The 19,251-nt window shown below is 46.5% G+C and overlaps 1 protein-coding gene across 3 annotated transcripts in view; it reads left to right on the top strand.

Moving 5' to 3' along the window:
- The window catches only part of LOC139391684 (protein PALS2-like), a 48,226-nt gene that overhangs the window by 11,849 nt on the left and 17,126 nt on the right, over window positions 1-19,251 (top strand). For 2 of the 3 annotated variants that reach the window (XM_071139124.1, XM_071139123.1), the window contains exon 1: window positions 17,273-17,616. The exons of the other annotated variant lie outside the window; for it this stretch is intronic. In XM_071139124.1, coding sequence (XP_070995225.1) covers window positions 17,457-17,616 — 160 coding nt within the window. In that variant the 5' untranslated portion in view covers window positions 17,273-17,456. Of the gene's footprint in view, window positions 1-17,272; window positions 17,617-19,251 lie in introns of those variants that run through there. 3 annotated transcript variants of the gene reach the window in all.

The raw sequence follows: 19,251 nt of genomic DNA, 5'->3' as shown, positions 1-19,251 counted from the left end.
CACAACCCCCAGCACACACACACAGTTTATCACAACCCCCAGCACACACACACAGTTTATCACAACCCCCAGCACACACACACAGAGTTTATCACAACCCCCAGCACACACACACAGTTTATCACAACCCCCAGCACACACACACAGAGTTTATCACAACCCCCAGCACAACCCCCAGCACACACACACACAGTTTATCACAACCCCCAGCACAACCCCCATCACACACACACAGTTTATCACAACCCCCAGCACACACACACAGTTTATCACAACCCCCAGCACACACACACAGTTTATCACAACCCCCAGCACACACACACAGTTTATCACAACCCCCAGCACACACACACAGTTTATCACAACCCCCAGCACACACACACAGTTTATCACAACCCCCAGCACACACACACAGAGTTTATCACAACCCCCAGCACACACACACAGTTTATCACAACCCCCAGCACAACCCCCAGCACACACACACAGTTTATCACAACCCCCAGCACACACACACAGTTTATCACAACCCCCAGCACACACACACAGAGTTTATCACAACCCCCAGCACACACACACAGTTTATCACAACCCCCAGCACACACACACAGAGTTTATCACAACCCCCAGCACACACAAAGAGTTTATCACAACCCCCAGCACACACACACAGTTTATCACAACCCCCAGCACACACACACACAGTTTATCACAACCCCCAGCACACACACACAGTTTATCACAACCCCCAGCACACACACACAGTTTATCACAACCCCCAGCACACACACACAGTTTATCACAACCCCCAGCACAACCCCCAGCACACACACACAGTTTATCACAACCCCCAGCACACACACACAGTTTATCACAACCCCCAGCACACACACACACACACACACACACACACACACACACACACACACACACACACACACACACAGCTTATCACAACCCCCAGTACACACACACAGCTTAACACAACCCCCAGCACACAGACACGCACACACACACACACACAGCTTATCACAACCCTGAGCACACACACACACACACAGCTTATCACAACCCCCAGCACACGCACACACACACACAGCTTATCACAACCTCCAGCACACACACACACAGAGTTTATCACAACCGCCAGCACACACACACACAGCTTATCACAACCCCCAGTACACACACACAGCCCATCACAACCCCCAGCACAACCCCCAGCACACACACACAGAGTTTATCACAACCGCCAGCACACACACACAGCTTATCACAACCCCCAGTACACACACACAGCCCATCACAACCCCCAGCACAACCCCCAGCACACACACACAGAGTTTATCACAACCGCCAGCACACACACACAGTTTATCACAACCCCCAGCACACACACACAGTTTATCACAACCGCCAGCACACACACACAGTTTATCACAACCCCCAGCACACACACACAGTTTATCACAACCCCCAGCACACACACACAGTTTATCACAACCCCCAGCACACACACACACAGTTTATCACAACCCCCAGCACACACACACAGTTTATCACAACCCCCAGCACACACACACAGTTTATCACAACCGCCAGCACACACACACAGCCCATCACAACCCCCAGCACAACCCCCAGCACACACACACACAGAGTTTATCACAACCCCCAGCACACACACACAGTTTATCACAACCCCCAGCACAACCCCCAGCACACACACACACACACAGTTTATCACAACCCCCAGCACAACCCCCAGCACACACACACAGTTTATCACAACCCCCAGCACACACACACAGTTTATCAGAACCCCCAGCACACACACACAGTTTATCACAACCCCCAGCACACACACACAGTTTATCACAACCCCCAGCACACACACACAGTTTATCACAACCCCCAGCACACACACACAGAGTTTATCACAACCCCCAGCACACACACACAGTTTATCACAACCCCCAGCACAACCCCCAGCACACACACACAGTTTATCACAACCCCCAGCACACACACACAGTTTATCACAACCCCCAGCACACACACACAGAGTTTATCACAACCCCCAGCACACACACACAGTTTATCACAACCCCCAGCACACACACACAGTTTATCACAACCCCCAGCACAACCCCCAGCACACACACACACACAGTTTATCACAACCCCCAGCACAACCCCCAGCACACACACACAGTTTATCACAACCCCCAGCACACACACACAGTTTATCACAACCCCCAGCACACACACACAGTTTATCACAACCCCCAGCACACACACACAGAGTTTATCACAACCCCCAGCACAACCCCCAGCACACACACACAGTTTATCACAACCCCCAGCACACACACACAGAGTTTATCACAACCCCCAGCCCTTAACGAGCCACATCTTTATTTATTTGTATTTTTATTTAATGAGGCAAGTCAGTTATGAACAAATTCATATTTACAATGACAGGCTACCAAAAGGCAAACTGCCTCCCACGGAGACTGGGGCTGGGATTAAAAATAAATCATATATATAGGACAAAACACACATCATGACAAGAGAGACAAGACTACATAAAGAGAGACCTAAGACAACATAGCAAGGCAGCAACACATGACAACACAGCATGGTAGCAACACAACATGACAACGTGGTAGCAACACAACATGACAACAACGTGGTAGCAACACAACATGGTAGCAGCACAAAACATGGTACAAACATTATTGGACACAGTCAACAGCACAGAGGTCAAGAAGGTAGAGACAACAATACATTACACAAAGCAGTCACAACTGTCAGCGAGAGTGTCCATGATTGAGTCTTTGAATGTAGAGATTTAGATAAAACTGTCCAGTTTGAGTGTTTGTTGCAGCTCGTTCCAGTCGCTAGCTGCAGCGAACTGAAAAGACGAGCGACCCAGGAATGTGTGTGCTTTGGGGACCTTTAACAGAATGTGACTGGCAGAACGGGTGTTGTATGTGGAGGATAATGAGGCTGTTGCAGTTTTTTACAATCACTTTGGCACTAATTTCGGAACCTTGGTGTAATTTTTCAAAACCCTAGACACAAAACTCACAACCAATGATCAAAATGCAAATTTTTCAAAACGCACATTTTTCAAAACTAACACTTTTTTCCAATTGCTTGGATACAACACACATAAAGCTAATAATTTGTTCATTGAACTAAAATAACCTGTTCAAAATGACACAACATAACATCAAAGTATTACCATTTCAAAATGTAATTCACACATTACATCTGTGTCACGGTCGTCTTCATCTGAAGAGGAGAGGCGAGATGGATCGGAGGACCAAAATGCGGCGTGGTATGTGTTCATGATGAAATTTAATTTAAAAAACACTGAACACTGAAACACTATACAAAAACAATAAACAAAATAACAACCGTGAAGCTAATGCGAACTGTGCTGAAACAAGCAATCAACATAGACAATCACCCACAAACAAACAGTGCAACCCAGGCTACCTAAGTATGATTCTCAATCAGAGACAACTAATGACACCTGCCTCTGATTGAGAACCATACTGGGCCTAAACATAGAAATCCCCAAATCATAGAAAATCAAACAGACTACCCACCCAACTCACGCCCTGACCATACTAAATAAATACAAAACAAAGGAAATAAAGGTCAGAACGTGACTGTCCCCCCCCCCCAAAGGTGCGGACTCCGGCCGCAAAACCTTAACCTATAGGGGAGGGTCTGGGTGGGCGTCTGTCCGCGGTGGCGGCTCTGGCGCGGGACGCGGACCCCACTTCACCATCGTCTTAGTCCGCCTCATTGTCCGCCTCCGTGGCTTCCTAACCATGGCAACCCTTCTCAATGACCCTACTGGACAGAGGGGCAGCTCGGGACAGAGGGGCTCTGGCAGCGCCGGACGGGCGGGAGACTCCGGCAGCGCCGGACAGGCGGGACCACCTGTAGGGAGGAGACAGAGAGACAGCCTGGTGCGTGGGGCTGCCACAGGACCCACCAGGCTGGGGAGACCTCCAGGAGGCCTGGTGTTAGGAGGAGGCACCTTAAGGACCAGGCTGTGGGGGAGCACTGGAGCTCTGGTGCGCAGCCTTTGCACCACTCCCCCAGGCTGGATCACTGCTCTAGCCCGGACCCTCCAGAGTGCAGGCACAGGTTGAACCGGGCTGTGGGTAAGCACGGGAGATCTAGTGCCTACTAAGCGCACCTCTCCATTAGGCTCCACTCCCACATTTGCCCGGCACGAGCGGAGCGCAGGCATAGGACGCACTGCACCCTCCCAGCGCCCCGGAGACACAGCACGCAGAGCTGGCGCAGGATACCCTGGCCCGAAACGGCGTACCGGCGACCAGACACGCTGAGCAGGCACCATACGCCCTGGCTGGATGCCCACACTCGCATGACACTCTCGGGGGGCTGCCCTATAGTGCACCGGGCTATGGACACGTACTGGCAGTAACGCGCTGCTTATAATAAGCACGAGGAGTGAGCTCATATTGGTCCTCCGATCCTTTTCGCCTCTCCTCTTCGGAAGAAGAGGAGGAAATCCCTTACAGAAACACCCACCAACCAAGGACCAAGCAGCGTGGTAAAAGACAGCGACGACAGCAGCAGCAGCAGCAACAACGGCGGCCAGCATCACAGGACTCCTGGACATGGGAGGAGATATTGAACGGAGAGGGACCCTGGGCACAGGCTGGGGAATATCGCCGCCCCAAAGCAGAGCTGGAGAGACCGAAAGCTGAGCGGCGGCGATATGAGGAGGCAGCACGGCAGTGCGACAGGTACGAGAGGCAGCCCCCAAATTTTTTTGGGGGGGCACACGAGGTGTGGGGCTAAGCCAGGTAGCAGACCTGAGCTCACTCTTCGTGTTTATTATAAGCAGCGCGTTACTGGTCAGGCACTGTGTTATGCGGTAAAGCGCACAGTGTCGCCAGTACGTGTCCATAGCCCGGTGCGCTATAGGTCAGCCCCCCGAGAGTGTCATGCGAGTGTGGGCATCCAGCCAGGGCGTATGGTGCCTGCTCAGCGTGTCTGGTCGCCGTACGCCGTTTCGGGCCAGGGTATCCTGCGCCGGCTCTGCGTGCTGTGTCTCCGGGGCGCTGGGAGGGTACAGTGCGTCCTCTGCCTGCGCTCCGCTCATGCCGGGCAAATGTGGGAGTGGAGCCTAAGGGAGAGGTGCGCGTAGTAAGCACTAGATCTCCCGTGCTTACCCACAGCCCGGTTCAACCTGTGCCTGCACTCTGGAGGGTCCGGGCTAGAGTAGTGATCCAGCCTGGGGGAGTGGTGCCAAGGCTGCACACTAGAGCTCCAGTGCTCCCCCACAGCCCGGTCCTTCAGGTGCCTCCTTCTAACACAAGGCCTCCTGGCGGTCTCCCCAGCCTGGTGGGTCCTGTGGCAGCCCCACACACCAGGCTGTCTCACTGTCTCCTCCCTACAGGTGGTCTGCCTGTCCGGCGTTGCCGGAGTCTCCCGCCTGTCCGGCGCTGCCGGAGTCTCCCGCCTGTCCGGCGCTCCCGGAGTCTCCCGCCTGTCCGGCGCTCCCGGAGTCTGAGGCGCCAGAGCCCCTCAGCCCAGAGGCGCCAGAGCCCCTCAGCCCAGAGGCGCCAGAGCCCCTGCCCCTCTGTCCAGAGCTTCCGCCCCTCTGTCCAGAGCTTCCGCCCCTCTGTCCAGAGCTTCCGCCCCTCTGTCCCTAGCTGCCCTTCTGTCCCGAGCTGCCCCTCTGTCCAGAGCTTCCGCCCCTCTGTCCCGAGCTGCCCCTCTGTCCGGTGGGGTCATTGAGAAGGGTTGCCATGGTTAGAAAGCCACGGAGGCGGACAATAAGGCGGACTAAGACGATGGTGAAGTGGAGTCTGCGTCCCGCGCCAGAGCCGCCACCGCGGACAGACGGCCACCCAGACGCTCCCCTATAGGTTAAGGTTTTGCGGCCGGAGTCCGCACCTTTGGGGGGGGGGTACTGTCATGTTCTGACCTTTATTTCCTTTGTTTTGTCATTATTTAGTATGGTCAGGGCGTGAGTTGGGGTGGGCAGTCTATGTTTGTTTTTCTATGATTTGGGTATTTCTATGTTTCGGCCCAGTATGGTTCTCAATCAGAGGCAGGTGTCATTAGTCGTCTCTGATTGAGAATCATACTTAGGTAGCCTGGGTTTCACTGTGTGTTTGTGGGTGTTTGTTTTCGTGTCTGTGTTTTTCACCACACGGTACTGTTTTGGGTTTCGTTCATTCCATGTTTATTGTTTTTGTATTCAGTTGTTCAAATCAAATCAAATCAAATTTATTTATATAGCCCTTCGTACATCAGCTGATATCTCAAAGTGCTGTACAGAAACCCAGCCTAAAACCCCAAACAGCAAGCAATGCAGGTGTAGAAGCACGGTGTCTAGGAAAAACTCCCTAGAAAGGCCAAAACCTAGGAAGAAACCTAGAGAGGAACCAGGCTATGTGGGGTGGCCAGTCCTCTTCTGGCTGTGCCGGGTGGAGATTATAACAGAACATGGTCAAGATGTTCAAATGTTCATAAATGACCAGCATGGTCGAATAATAATAAGGCAGAACAGTTGAAACTGGAGCAGCAGCACAGTCAGGTGGACTGGGGACAGCAAGGAGTCATCATGTCAGGTATTCCTGGGGCATGGTCCTAGGGCTCAGGTCCTCCGAGAGAGAGAAAGAGAGAAGGAGAGAATTAGAGAACGCACACTTAGATTCACACAGGACACCGAATAGGACAGGAGAAGTACTCCAGATATAACAAACTGACCCTAGCCCCCCAACACAAACTACTGCAGCATAAATACTGGAGGCTGAGACAGGAGGGGTCAGGAGACACTGTGGCCCCATCCGAGGACACCCCCGGACAGGGCCAAACAGGAAGGATATAACCCCACCCACTTTGCCAAAGCACAGCCCCCACACCACTAGAGGGATATCTTCAACCACCAACTTACCATCCTGAGACAAGGCTGAGTATAGCCCACAAAGACCTCTGCCACGGCACAACCCAAGGGGGGGCCAACCCAGACAGGATGACCACATCAGTGACTCAACCCACTCAGGTGACGCACCCCCTCCAGGGACGGCATGAGAGAGCCCCAGTAAGCCAGTGACTCAGCCCCTGTAATAGGGTTAGAGGCAGAGAATCCCAGTGGAAAGAGGGGAACCAGCCAGGCAGAGACAGCAAGGGCGGTTCGTTGCTCCAGAGCCTTTCCGTTCACCCTCCCACTCCTGGGCCAGACTACACTCAATCATATGACCCACTGAAGAGATGAGTCTTCAGTAGAGACTTAAAGGTTGAGACCGAGTTTGCGTCTCTGACATGGGTAGGCAGACCGTTCCATAAAAATGGAGCTCTATAGGAGAAAGCCCTGCCTCCAGCTGTTTGCTTAGAAATTCTAGGGACAATTAGGTTGTTCATGTGTACATTTTCGTATTAAAAGAACCATGGACACTTACCACGCCGCATATTGGTCCTCCGATCCTTTTCGCCTCTCCTCTTCGGAAGAAGAGGAGGAAATCCCTTACAGAATCATGTATCACATATTTTGTACTACAATATTTAAGGATTGTACGAACAAGGACACAGGTAAACAACCGGTATCTTGTGTGTGGGTGATCTAAATGAATGTTCCTATGGTATTTCATGATAAATGAGTTATTTTAACCAATGATTCTGCAAGTGCAAGGTTTCTTTAAAGATATGAATGCACAATGCAATGTTTTGAACAGCCTGTATTACAAGTGACGACCGTTTTGAGTTTTGTGTCTAGAGTTTTGAAAAATGACCACAAGGTTCTGAAAATTGTGCCAAAGTGATTTTTAAAAACTGTAACATGTGTCCTAAATGGCACGCTTTCCCCTATATAGTGCACTACTTTTCCCTTATATAGTGCACTACTTTTACATTATATAGTGCACTACTTTTCCCTTATATAGTGCACTACTTTTCCCCTATATAGTGCACTACTTTTCCCTTATATAGTGCACTACTTTTCCCTTATATAGTGCACTACTTTTCCCCTATATAGTGCACTACTTTTCCCTTATATAGTGCACTACTTTTCCCTTATATAGTGCACTACTTTTCCCTTATATAGTGCACTACTTTTCCCTTATATAGTGCACCACTTTTCCCTTATATAGTGCACTACTTTTCCCTTATATAGTGCACTACTTTTCCCTTATATAGTGCACTACTTTTCCCCTATATAGTGCACTACTTTTCCCTTATATAGTGCACTACTTTTCCCTTATATAGTGCACTACTTTTCCCCTATATAGTGCACTACTTTTCCCTTATATAGTGCACTACTTTTCCCCTATATAGTGCACTACTTTTCCCTTATATAGTGCACTACTTTTCCCTTATATAGTGCACTACTTTTCCCTTATATAGTGCACTACTTTTCCCTTATATAGTGCACTACTTTTCCCTTATATAGTGCACTACTTTTCCCTTATATAGTGCACTACTTTTCCCTTATATAGTGCACTACTTTTCCCTTATATAGTGCACCACTTTTCCCTTATATAGTGCACTACTTTTCCCTTATATAGTGCACTACTTTTCCCTTATATAGTGCACTACTTTTCCCCTATATAGTGCACTACTTTTCCCTTATATAGTGCACTACTTTTCCCTTATATAGTGCACTACTTTTCCCCTATATAGTGCACTACTTTTCCCTTATATAGTGCACTACTTTTCCCCTATATAGTGCACTACTTTTCCCTTATATAGTGCACTACTTTTCCCTTATATAGTGCACTACTTTTCCCTTATATAGTGCACTACTTTTCCCTTATATAGTGCACTACTTTTCCCTTATATAGTGCACCACTTTTCCCTTATATAGTGCACTACTTTTCCCTTATATAGTGCACTACTTTTCCCTTATATAGTGCACTACTTTTACATTATATAGTGCACTACTTTTCCCTTATATAGTGCACTACTTTTCCCTTATATAGTGCACTACTTTTCCCTTATATAGTGCACTACTTTTCCCTTATATAGTGCACTACTTTTCCCTTATATAGTGCACTACTTTTCCCTTATATAGTGCACTACTTTTCCCTTATATAGTGCACTACTTTTCCCCTATATAGTGCACTACTTTTCCCCTATATAGTGTACTACTTTTTGTACAAAAAAACTAAGACTTTACTAGCTGTAATTCTATGGTGGCCGTACTTGTGACACAGTGGTCCAGATTGGAGCTGAAGGTCAAAGGTCATCAGTAGGGTTTGACCTCCTTTGTCATCTTGGACAGGGTTGGAAAATTCCAGTAACTTTCCCAAAGTCCCGGTTGGAAGATTTCTGGAATTGGGATGAAATAAGCAGAAAATCCGGAATCCTCCAACCCAGATTTCTATGGAAAACCTGGGAAATTTGGGAAGGTTACCGAAATTTTGCAACCCTAATCTTAAGACTTGCTGCCATGGCTAAGACCTAAGCAGTAGGTGATTATTTTAATTGTTTGATGGCTTCGTCTGCTAACCCATTTCATCTCATCAGAGTTATTCAGAGCTGCCTGCGTGGGATGGAGGGATCGGGCTTAATGCTGCTGACCTGTAGCGTTTATTAATAAGCTACTGTTTACCACTCTCTCAATGGACCTGGGATGAAGGGAGGAGGTTAGAGGGAAGGGAGGATGCAGGAGAGCAGGAATAGAAGAAGAGAAGGATTAGGGTAAGGCTGAATGCATAACCCTTCCTGTTATTCTCAAATAATAGAGGGCATTTACATTCTGATGAATTGACATTCAGGCTGATGATGTAAGCAACGTCCTTAAGTGACTGTGGACACAATAGCCCTCAGAGTCGTGCTGAAGGAACGATGGACCCAATCAGTACCTGGGATCATTGTCCTTGTCTGGTCTCCTCTGGACAAGAATGAGATGACCCTCCAGAGAAAGAGAGAGAGTGAATAGAGAGAGAGGGAGCAAGAGTGTGAGAGAGAAGGTGTGTCAGATACAGATTGTGTAAACCCCTGGTCTAGGGCTGGGGGAAATGGCAAAAATATCATATCACAGTATTTAGAAAAAAATTGACGGTATAACGGTATTTTATGTTTTTAAATAATAAAAGTTGTACATTTGCTTTATGGGTAGTGTGTGACCCCAGGGTGGAAAACATACATTCTAAATTATGTCAGTGGGTCTTTCTCCATTCTGATTGTTTTATACTTTTCAATTCAACTTCAACCCCAAATCATTTTCATTAATTTCTGTATTTCCTACACTCATTTGAGATAATTTCCACACTGCCACGTAGGGCTGCACAATATGGGCAAACAATCTAGGCCTAATTTTTCTACCAACTATTGCATTTGCTGTTTGACTTAGAATGAAATAGAATGATTTTTCTAATTCTGTAGTTAGAATGAACTATTTTTTGCTCAAACGCATTAAGAAAGGAAAGAAATTCCACATGTTCACTTTTAACAAGGCACACCTGTTAATTGAAATGCATTCCAGGTGACTACCTCATGAAGCTGGTTGAGAGAATGCCAAGAGTGTGCAAAGCTGTCATCAAGGCAAAGGGTGGCTACTTTGAAGAATCTCAAATATAAAATTGATTTAGATTTGTTTAACAGTTTTTTTGGTTACTACATGATTCCATATGTGTTATTTCATAGTTTGATGTCTTCACTATTATTCTACAATGTAGAAAAAAAACTTGAATGAGTGGGGGTGTCCAAACTGGTACTGTAGGTCTACACCATTACTGGTATTATCAGGCTGAATAGCTAGTTATGTTTGCTAGTACATGTATTAGCTAGCTAGCGATTAGCATTAGTGATTAGCGGCTAACAAGATTTAGGCCCAACTTACTAAGAAAATACAAACGCTAGTGGATTTATATTAACAAGCAAGGTGAAAACAGCATCGTTGTCATCAACATTGTTTCATGTGCTGCATTGACCATGCAGATTGAAGTGTCTCCATGTGCTGCATTGACCATGCAGATTGAACAGAAGTGTCTCCATGTGCTGCATTGACCATGCAGATTGAAGTGTCTCCATGTGCTGCATTGACCATGCAGACTGAACAGAAGTGTCTCCATGTGCTGCATTGACCATGCAGATTGAGCAGAAGTGTCTCCATGTGCTGCATTGACCATGCAGATTGAACAGAAGTGTCTCCATGTGCTGCATTGACCATGCAGATTGAACAGAAGTGTCTCCATGTGCTGCATTGACCATGCAGATTGAACAGAAGTGTCTCCATGTGCTGCATTGACCATGCAGATTGAGCAGAAGTGTCTCCATGTGCTGCATTGACCATGCAGACTGAACAGAAGTGTCTCCATGTGCTGCATTGACCATGCAGATTGAACAGAAGTGTCTCCATGTGCTGCATTGTCTATGCAGATTGAAGTGTCTCCATGTGCTGCATTGTCTATGCAGATTGAGCAGAAGTGTCTCCATGTGCTGCATTGACCATGCAGATTGAACAGAAGTGTCTCCATGTGCTGCATTTACCATGCAGATTGAAGTGTCTCCATGTGCTGCATTGACCATGCAGATTGAAGTGTCTCCATGTGCTGCATTGACCATGCAGATTGAACAGAAGTGTCTCCATGTGCTGCATTGACCATGCAGATTGAACAGAAGTGTCTCCATGTGCTGCATTGACCATGCAGATTGAGCAGAAGTGTCTCCATGTTCTGCATTGACCATGCAGACTGAACAGAAGAGTCTCCATTTGCTGCATTGACCATGCAGATTGAACAGAAGTGTCTCCATGTGCTGCATTGACCATGCAGATTGAAGTGTCTCCATGTGCTGCATTGACCATGCAGATTGAACAGAAGTGTCTCCATGTGCTGCATTGACCATGCTGATTGAAGTGTCTCCATGTGCTGCATTGACCATGCAGATTGAAGTGTCTCCATGTGCTGCATTGACCATGCAGATTGAACAGAAGTGTCTCCATGTGTTGCATTGAACATGCAGATTGAAGTGTCTCCATGTGCTGCATTGACCATGCAGATTGAAGTGTCTCCATGTGCTGCATTGACCATGCAGATTGAACAGAAGTGTCTCCATGTGCTGCATTGACCATGCAGATTGAGCAGAAGTGTCTCCATGTGCTGCATTGACCATGCAGACTGAACAGAAGTGTCTCCATGTGCTGCATTGACCATGCAGATTGAACAGAAGTGTCTCCATGTGCTGCATTGTCTATGCAGATTAAACAGAAGTGTCTCCATGTACTGCATTGACCATGCAGATTTAAGTGTCTCCATGTGCTGCATTGACCATGCAGATTGAAGTGTCTCCATGTGCTGCATTGACCATGCAGATTGAACAGAAGTGTCTCCATGTGCTGCATTGTCTATGCAGATTGAAGTGTCTCCATGTGCTGCATTGTCTATGCAGATTGAGCAGAAGTGTCTCCATGTGCTGCATTGACCATGCAGATTGAAGTGTCTCCATGTGCTGCATTGACCATGCAGATTGAACAGAAGTGTCTCCATGTGCTGCATTGACCATGCAGATTGAAGTGTCTCCATGTGCTGCATTGACCATGCAGATTGAAGTGTCTCCATGTGCTGCATTGACCATGCAGATTGAACAGAAGTGTCTCCGTGTGCTGCATTGACCATGCAGATTGAAGTGTCTCCATGTGCTGCATTGACCATGCAGATTGAACAGAAGTGTCTCCATGTGCTGCATTGACCATGCTGATTGAAGTGTCTCCATGTGCTGCATTGACCATGCAGATTGAGCAGAAGTGTCTCCATGTGCTGCATTGACCATGCAGATTGAAGTGTCTCCATGTGCTGCATTGACCATGCAGATTGAACAGAAGTGTCTCCATGTGCTGCATTGACCATGCAGATTGAGCAGAAGTGTCTCCATGTGCTGCATTGACCATGCAGATTGAGCAGAAGTGTCTCCATGTGCTGCATTGACCATGCAGATTGAGCAGAAGTGTCTCCATGTGCTGCATTGACCATGCAGACTGAACAGAAGTGTCTCCATGTGCTGCATTGTCTATGCAGATTGAACAGAAGTGTCTCCATGTGCTGCATTGACCATGCAGATTTAAGTGTCTCCATGTGCTGCATTGACCATGCAGATTGAAGTGTCTCCATGTGCTGCATTGACCATGCAGATTGAACAGAAGTGTCTCCATGTGCTGCATTGACCATGCAGATTGAACAGAAGTGTCTCCATGTGCTGCATTGACCATGCAGATTAAACAGAAGTGTCTCCATGTGCTGCATTGACCATGCAGATTGAAGTGTCTCCATGTGCTGCATTGACCATGCAGATTGAAGTGTCTCCATGTGCTGCATTGACCATGCAGATTGAACAGAAGTGTCTCCATGTTCTGCATTGACCATGCAGATTGAAGTGTCTCGTGCTCAAGGAACAACAAATGCGCTCCTTGAGTGACAGGGGTGGGGCTAGGTCTGTGTGGAAAGTGGCATGGGGAGAGAAAGAGAGAGAACGGAGAGAGATGACTCAAGTAGTGAAGTAAACTATAAAAATGGATGTTACACACAGCTTATTACGTTTAGCAAAACAAACATTCAAATACCGTTATAGAAGGTAAAGCTAAAACCCAAACAGGACCTTGCATCAATACTGGTATATCGTAAAATATGGTATACCTCCCAGCCCTACCCTGGTCATAAGCATTGTCTCATGAGTGTGTTCTTTCTCTGTCTCTCTCTCTCTCTGTCTCTCTCTCTCTCTTTCCCCCTCTCTCTTTCTCTCTCTCCACTGTCTCTCTTTCCCTCTTTCTCCCCCTCTCTCCCTTTTTCCCTCTTTCTCCCTCTCCTATAGGTTTTCAGGGTTGACGGATGAGTAGATTGTAGAAGGACAGGGAGGGTTGGGGTTAACTGTCAGACACAGGTAAGATCACCACCTGTCCTCATCTTTATCCTACAGGTGTCATTATAAGTCCTTTGCTTTCTGTGAGTGTGTATTATATGTGTTTGTGTTTAGGCTATGAGAATGTGTGGGTGTGTCTTAAATGCATGTTTATTTGAATGCACTTTCCATGTTTAAAAGCATCTGTGTGTTTGTGTGTGTGTGAGAGCGATAACTATAGAGGATGTCTGTTTGTATATAAACAAGCGTTTGTGTGGGTGTAATGTACTGAATGTGCCAGGAGTGTTAAGCCGGTATTGCCCCTGGCTACTACCACTATCTGACTGTAGCCTTGTGTTGCCCCTGGCTACTACCACTATCTGACTGTAGCCTTGTGTTGCCCCTGGCTACTACCACTATCTGACTGTAGCCTTGTGTTGCCCCTGGCTACTACCACTCTCTGACTCTATCCTTGTGTGCACCTAGCTACTACCACTATCTGACTGTAGCCTTGTTTTTTCTCTGTCTACTACCACTATCTGACTGTAGCCTTGTGTTGCCTCTGGCTACTACCACTCTCTGACTCTATCCTTGTGTGCACCTAGCTACTACCACTATCTGACTGTAGCCTTGTTTTTTCTCTGTCTACTACCACTATCTGACTGTAGCCTTGTGTTGCCCCTGGCTACCACCACTATCTGACTTTATCCTTGTTTTGCCCCTGGCTACTACCGCTATCTGACTTTAGCCTTGTTTTGCCCCTGACTACTACCACTATCTGACTGTAGCCTTGTGTTGCCCCTGGCTACTACCACTATCTGACTGTGTCCTTGTGTTGCCCCTGGCTACTACCACTATCTGACTGTAGCCTTGTGTTGCCCCTGGCTACTACCACTCTCTGACTCTATCCTTGTGTGCTCCTAGCTACTACCACTATCTGACTGTAGCCTTGTGTTGCTCCTGGCTACCACCACTATCTGACTTTATCCTTGTTTTTCCCCTGGCTACTACCACTATCTGACTGTAGCCTTGTGTTGCCCCTGGCTACCACTACTATCTGACTTTATCCTTGTTTTTCCCCTGGCTACTACCACTATCTGACTGTAGCCTTGTGTTGCCCCTGGCTACTACCACTATCTGACTGTAGCCTTGTGTTGCCCCTGGCTACTACCACTCTCTGACTGTATCCTTGTCTCTACAGTTCCACCCTGACAACCCAGTCACAACCATGATTACAGGTCGAGGAAGAGATCCCCTGTATCTGCTATTAACACTGGTACACTCTATGCCAGTCCAAACACCTGTTTATTGCTAATATAATGCTGACATAACATTGGTATAACGCTATTTGTGAGCACACCTTCTAATGTTTAGACATCGCTGTTCCTCTTGGTAGGCCGTCATTGTAAATAAGAATTTGTTCTTAATTCCTAATAATATATATGTTTTTATTGAGTGCATATATCAGACACCATCTTTTGGAGGTCTATCGCAGTGATAGAGAGTACTGCACTTTGAGAACTGAGAGAGAGAGGAAGAGAGAATCCAGAGAAGATTCTGTAATCCTGTGTTTTTGCAGTAGGATTAAAATCCTGCTCAGATTTGCTGTGGATGGAGTTGGGGCTGACTGGGAATAGTGAGGGGGTGGGGCTTACTGGGAAGAGGGAGGGAGGGATATGGGTGGTGAAGGGGGGCGGAGTGGATTAGGGACTGCAGATCATATCCTCTTAATCTACAGCTGTGTGAGAGGGGGAGGGGCATTGAGAGCGAAGGGGAGGGGCTTACAGGAGGACCACCTAATTGTGTAGAATGTAGATGGAATGAACATGTCCCCTAAACACAGATCTAAGATCAATTTGTGTCAGTATCAGTCACCTGTAGAAAGGAAGAGGAGTTTCGAAGGGCAACCGAAAGAGTCCGGAAAAATGTTAATGATTGCATGTGAACTCAAACAAACCCTCAACAGCAGGAGGGGATTTGGTGTAAGGAGGGGCTAGGAGGGTGTGTGTTTGTTTGCGTGTGTGTGTGTGTGTGTGTGTGTGTGTGTGTGTGTGTGTGTGTGTGTGTGTGTGTGTGTGTGTGTGGGGGTGAGGTATTAAAGGGAGTGTTGAGGGAGGGGATTGAGAACAACTGAATCTGTGTCCACATCTGCGTGAGCAAGCTATCTGCCTCCATCTCTCTCGATCTCTCTCTGTCCTTAGTGTCTCTCTCCTCTTTATTTCATTCTAGTTCTATTTCTTTCATCTCCTGTCTCTGTCTTTCATCTCCTATCTCTGTCTTTCATCTCCTTTCTCTGTTTTTCATCTTCTATCTCTGTTTTTCATCTCCTATCTCTGTTTTTCATCTCCTATCTCTGTTTTTCATCTCCTATCTCTGTTTTTCATCTCCTATCTCTGTTTTTCATCTTCTATCTCTGTTAAATTGCTTTTCTATCGTTTCTCTCAGTCTTTCTCTCTTTCTCAGTCCTTAATCTCTTCTGCGTCTTTCTTTATCTCCCTCCCTTCCTTCCTTTTCTTTGAAGGTAGAGACTGTTGACCATTGTGTAGTAGACTGAAGGTAGAGACTGTTGACCATTGTGTAGTAGACTGAAGGGTAGAGACTGTTGACCATTGTGTAGTAGACTGAAGGGTAGAGACTGTTGACCATTGTGTAGTAGACTGAAGGGTAGAGACTGTTGATCATTGTGTAGTAGACTGAAGGTAGAGACTGTTGATCATTGTGTAGTAGACTGAAGGGTAGAGACTGTTGATCATTGTGTAGTAGACTGAAGGTAGAGACTGTTGATCATTGTGTAGTAGACTGAAGGGTAGAGACTGTTGATCATTGTGTAGCAGACTGAAGGGTAGAGACTGTTGACCATTGTGTAGTAGACTGAAGGGTAGAGACTGTTGATCATTGTGTAGTAGACTGAAGGGTAGAGACTGTTGACCATTGTGTAGTAGACTGAAGGTAGAGACTGTTGACCATTGTGTAGTAGACTGAAGGGTAGAGACTGTTGATCATTGTGTAGTAGACTGAAGGGTAGAGACTGTTGATCATTGTGTAGTAGACTGAAGGTAGAGACTGTTGATCATTGTGTAGTAGACTGAAGGTAGAGACTGTTGATCATTGTGTAGTAGACTGAAGGTAGAGACTGTTGATCATTGTGTAGTAGACTGAAGGTAGAGACTGTTGATCATTGTGTAGTAGACTGAAGGTAGAGACTGTTGATCATTGTGTAGTAGACTGAAGGTAGAGACTGTTGATCATTGTGTAGTAGACTGAAGGTAGAGACTGTTGATCATTGTGTAGTAGACTGAAGGTAGAGACTGTTGATCATTGTGTAGTAGACTGAAGGTAGAGACTGTTGATCATTGTGTAGTAGACTGAAGGTAGAGACTGTTGATCATTGTGTAGTAGACTGAAGGTAGAGACTGTTGATCATTGTGTAGTAGACTGAAGGTAGAGACTGTTGATCATTGTGTAGTAGACTGAAGGTAGAGACTGTTGATCATTGTGTAGTAGACTGAAGGTTAAGGGCAGAGGAGACAGTTTTAGACCAACTATCATTTAGTGGTGGTGGTTGACTTGTGGTTAGGTTAGCATAGCTGTGGTCGAGGAGCGGTCGAAGAGCGTTCATGGTCCTGGCTATGGAGGACGCCTGTCCCAACGGGGTGGAGGTAGCGGTGGAGTCCCCTCCGGATGCAGCCGGGACGGGAGAGCAAGGCGAGACAGGAGATGGGTCGGCCGGGGAGGGGGCGGCTGCTGAGCCCACAGAGGGAGCCGACACATCAGGAGGTGAGATTCTCAGTTGCAGATATTGATACTGTGGAAGAATGTGGTTGCCAGATAGATATAGTTTAGCTGTGAGGGGTGATATATGTGGTTGCCAGATAGGTATAGTTTAGCTGTGAGGGGGGATATATGTGGTTGCCAGATAGATATAGTTTAGCTGTGAGGGGTGATATATGTGGTTGCCAGATAGATATAGTTGAGCTGTGAGGGTGATATTTGTGGTTGCCAGATAGATATAGTTGAGCTGTGAGGGGTGATATTTGTGGTTGCCAGATAGATATAATTGAGCTGTGAGGGGTGATATTTGTGGTTGCCAGATAGATATAGTTTACCTGTGAGGGGTGATATTTGTGGTTGCCAGATAGATATAGTTTAGCTGTGAGGGTGATATTTGTGGTTGCCAGCCATTCATTACCCTCCAGGGGAAAGATACTTTTTAACTATTTCTACTCCAAAGGTGTTTACAGTTGTCCCCTTATTAAAATGACATGACTTACACAAGGCCTGTAACATAAATACATAAAAAAAATATTTTTTGTGTGTGTACATGTGTGAGTGTGTGTGAGTGTGTGTGTGTATGATTTCCAGGCAACACTGTAGTCTTGTCACTTTCTTAGTCAGCTGTTTCTGTGGCACACACCTCCCGGTGATCACCTAGGATTATGACCCTCTCTCACCATGGTGTGTGTGTGTGTGTGTGTGTGAGCACACTCTTTTTCATATGCTTGATGCAATGAAAAGTTATGCGCGTGTATGCATGTGTATGCGTGTGTATGCGTGTGTATGCGTGTGTATGCGTGTGTATGCATGTGTATGCGTGTGTATGCATGTGTATGCATGTGTATGCGTGTGTATGCGTGTGTATGCGTGTGTATGCGTGTGTATGCATGTGTATGCATGTGTATGCGTGTGTATGCATGTGTATGCATGTGTATGCGTGTGTATGCGTGTGTATGCGTGTGTATGCGTGTGTATGCGTGTGTATGCGTGTGTATGCGTGTGCGTGTATCTGCGTGTGTTCTAATAATACCTCTTCAGATCATGCCATGGTTCTGGTCTGTGAGTGACAGGGATATTTCTATACTCCCCATGAATTACAATGACATTCAGGCAGAGATCCATTTATATAAAGCCTGGATATTACTATATTATTATACACACAGTGCATTTGGAAAGTATTTAGACCCCTTGACTTTTTCCACTTTTTGCTATGTTACAGCCTTAATTCTAAAATGTATTCAATATGTTTTTCCCCTCATCAATCTACACACAATACCCCATAATGACATCACAATACCCCATAATGACATCACAATACCCCATAATGACATCACAATACCCCATAATGACAGAGAGAAAAACTGGTTTTTAGACATTTTTGCAAATGTACACTACCGTTCAAACGGTGGGGTCACTTAGAAATGTCCTTGTTTTTGAAAGAAAACATTTTTAAAATAACATCAAATTGATCAGAAATACAGTGTAGACATTGTAAATGTTGTAAATGACTATAGTAGCTGGAAACGGCTGATTTGTTATGGAATATCTACATAGGCATACAGAGTCCCATTATCAGCAACCATTTCTCCTGTGTTCCAATGGCACAATGTGTTAGCTAATCCAAGTTTATCATTTTAA

The sequence above is a fragment of the Oncorhynchus clarkii genome, chromosome 32, assembly GCF_045791955.1.
Source record: "Oncorhynchus clarkii lewisi isolate Uvic-CL-2024 chromosome 32, UVic_Ocla_1.0, whole genome shotgun sequence".
NCBI lineage: Eukaryota > Metazoa > Chordata > Actinopteri > Salmoniformes > Salmonidae > Oncorhynchus > Oncorhynchus clarkii.
Note: the sequence above shows the minus strand (reverse complement) of the source record. Positions and strands in the feature narration are given on the sequence as shown.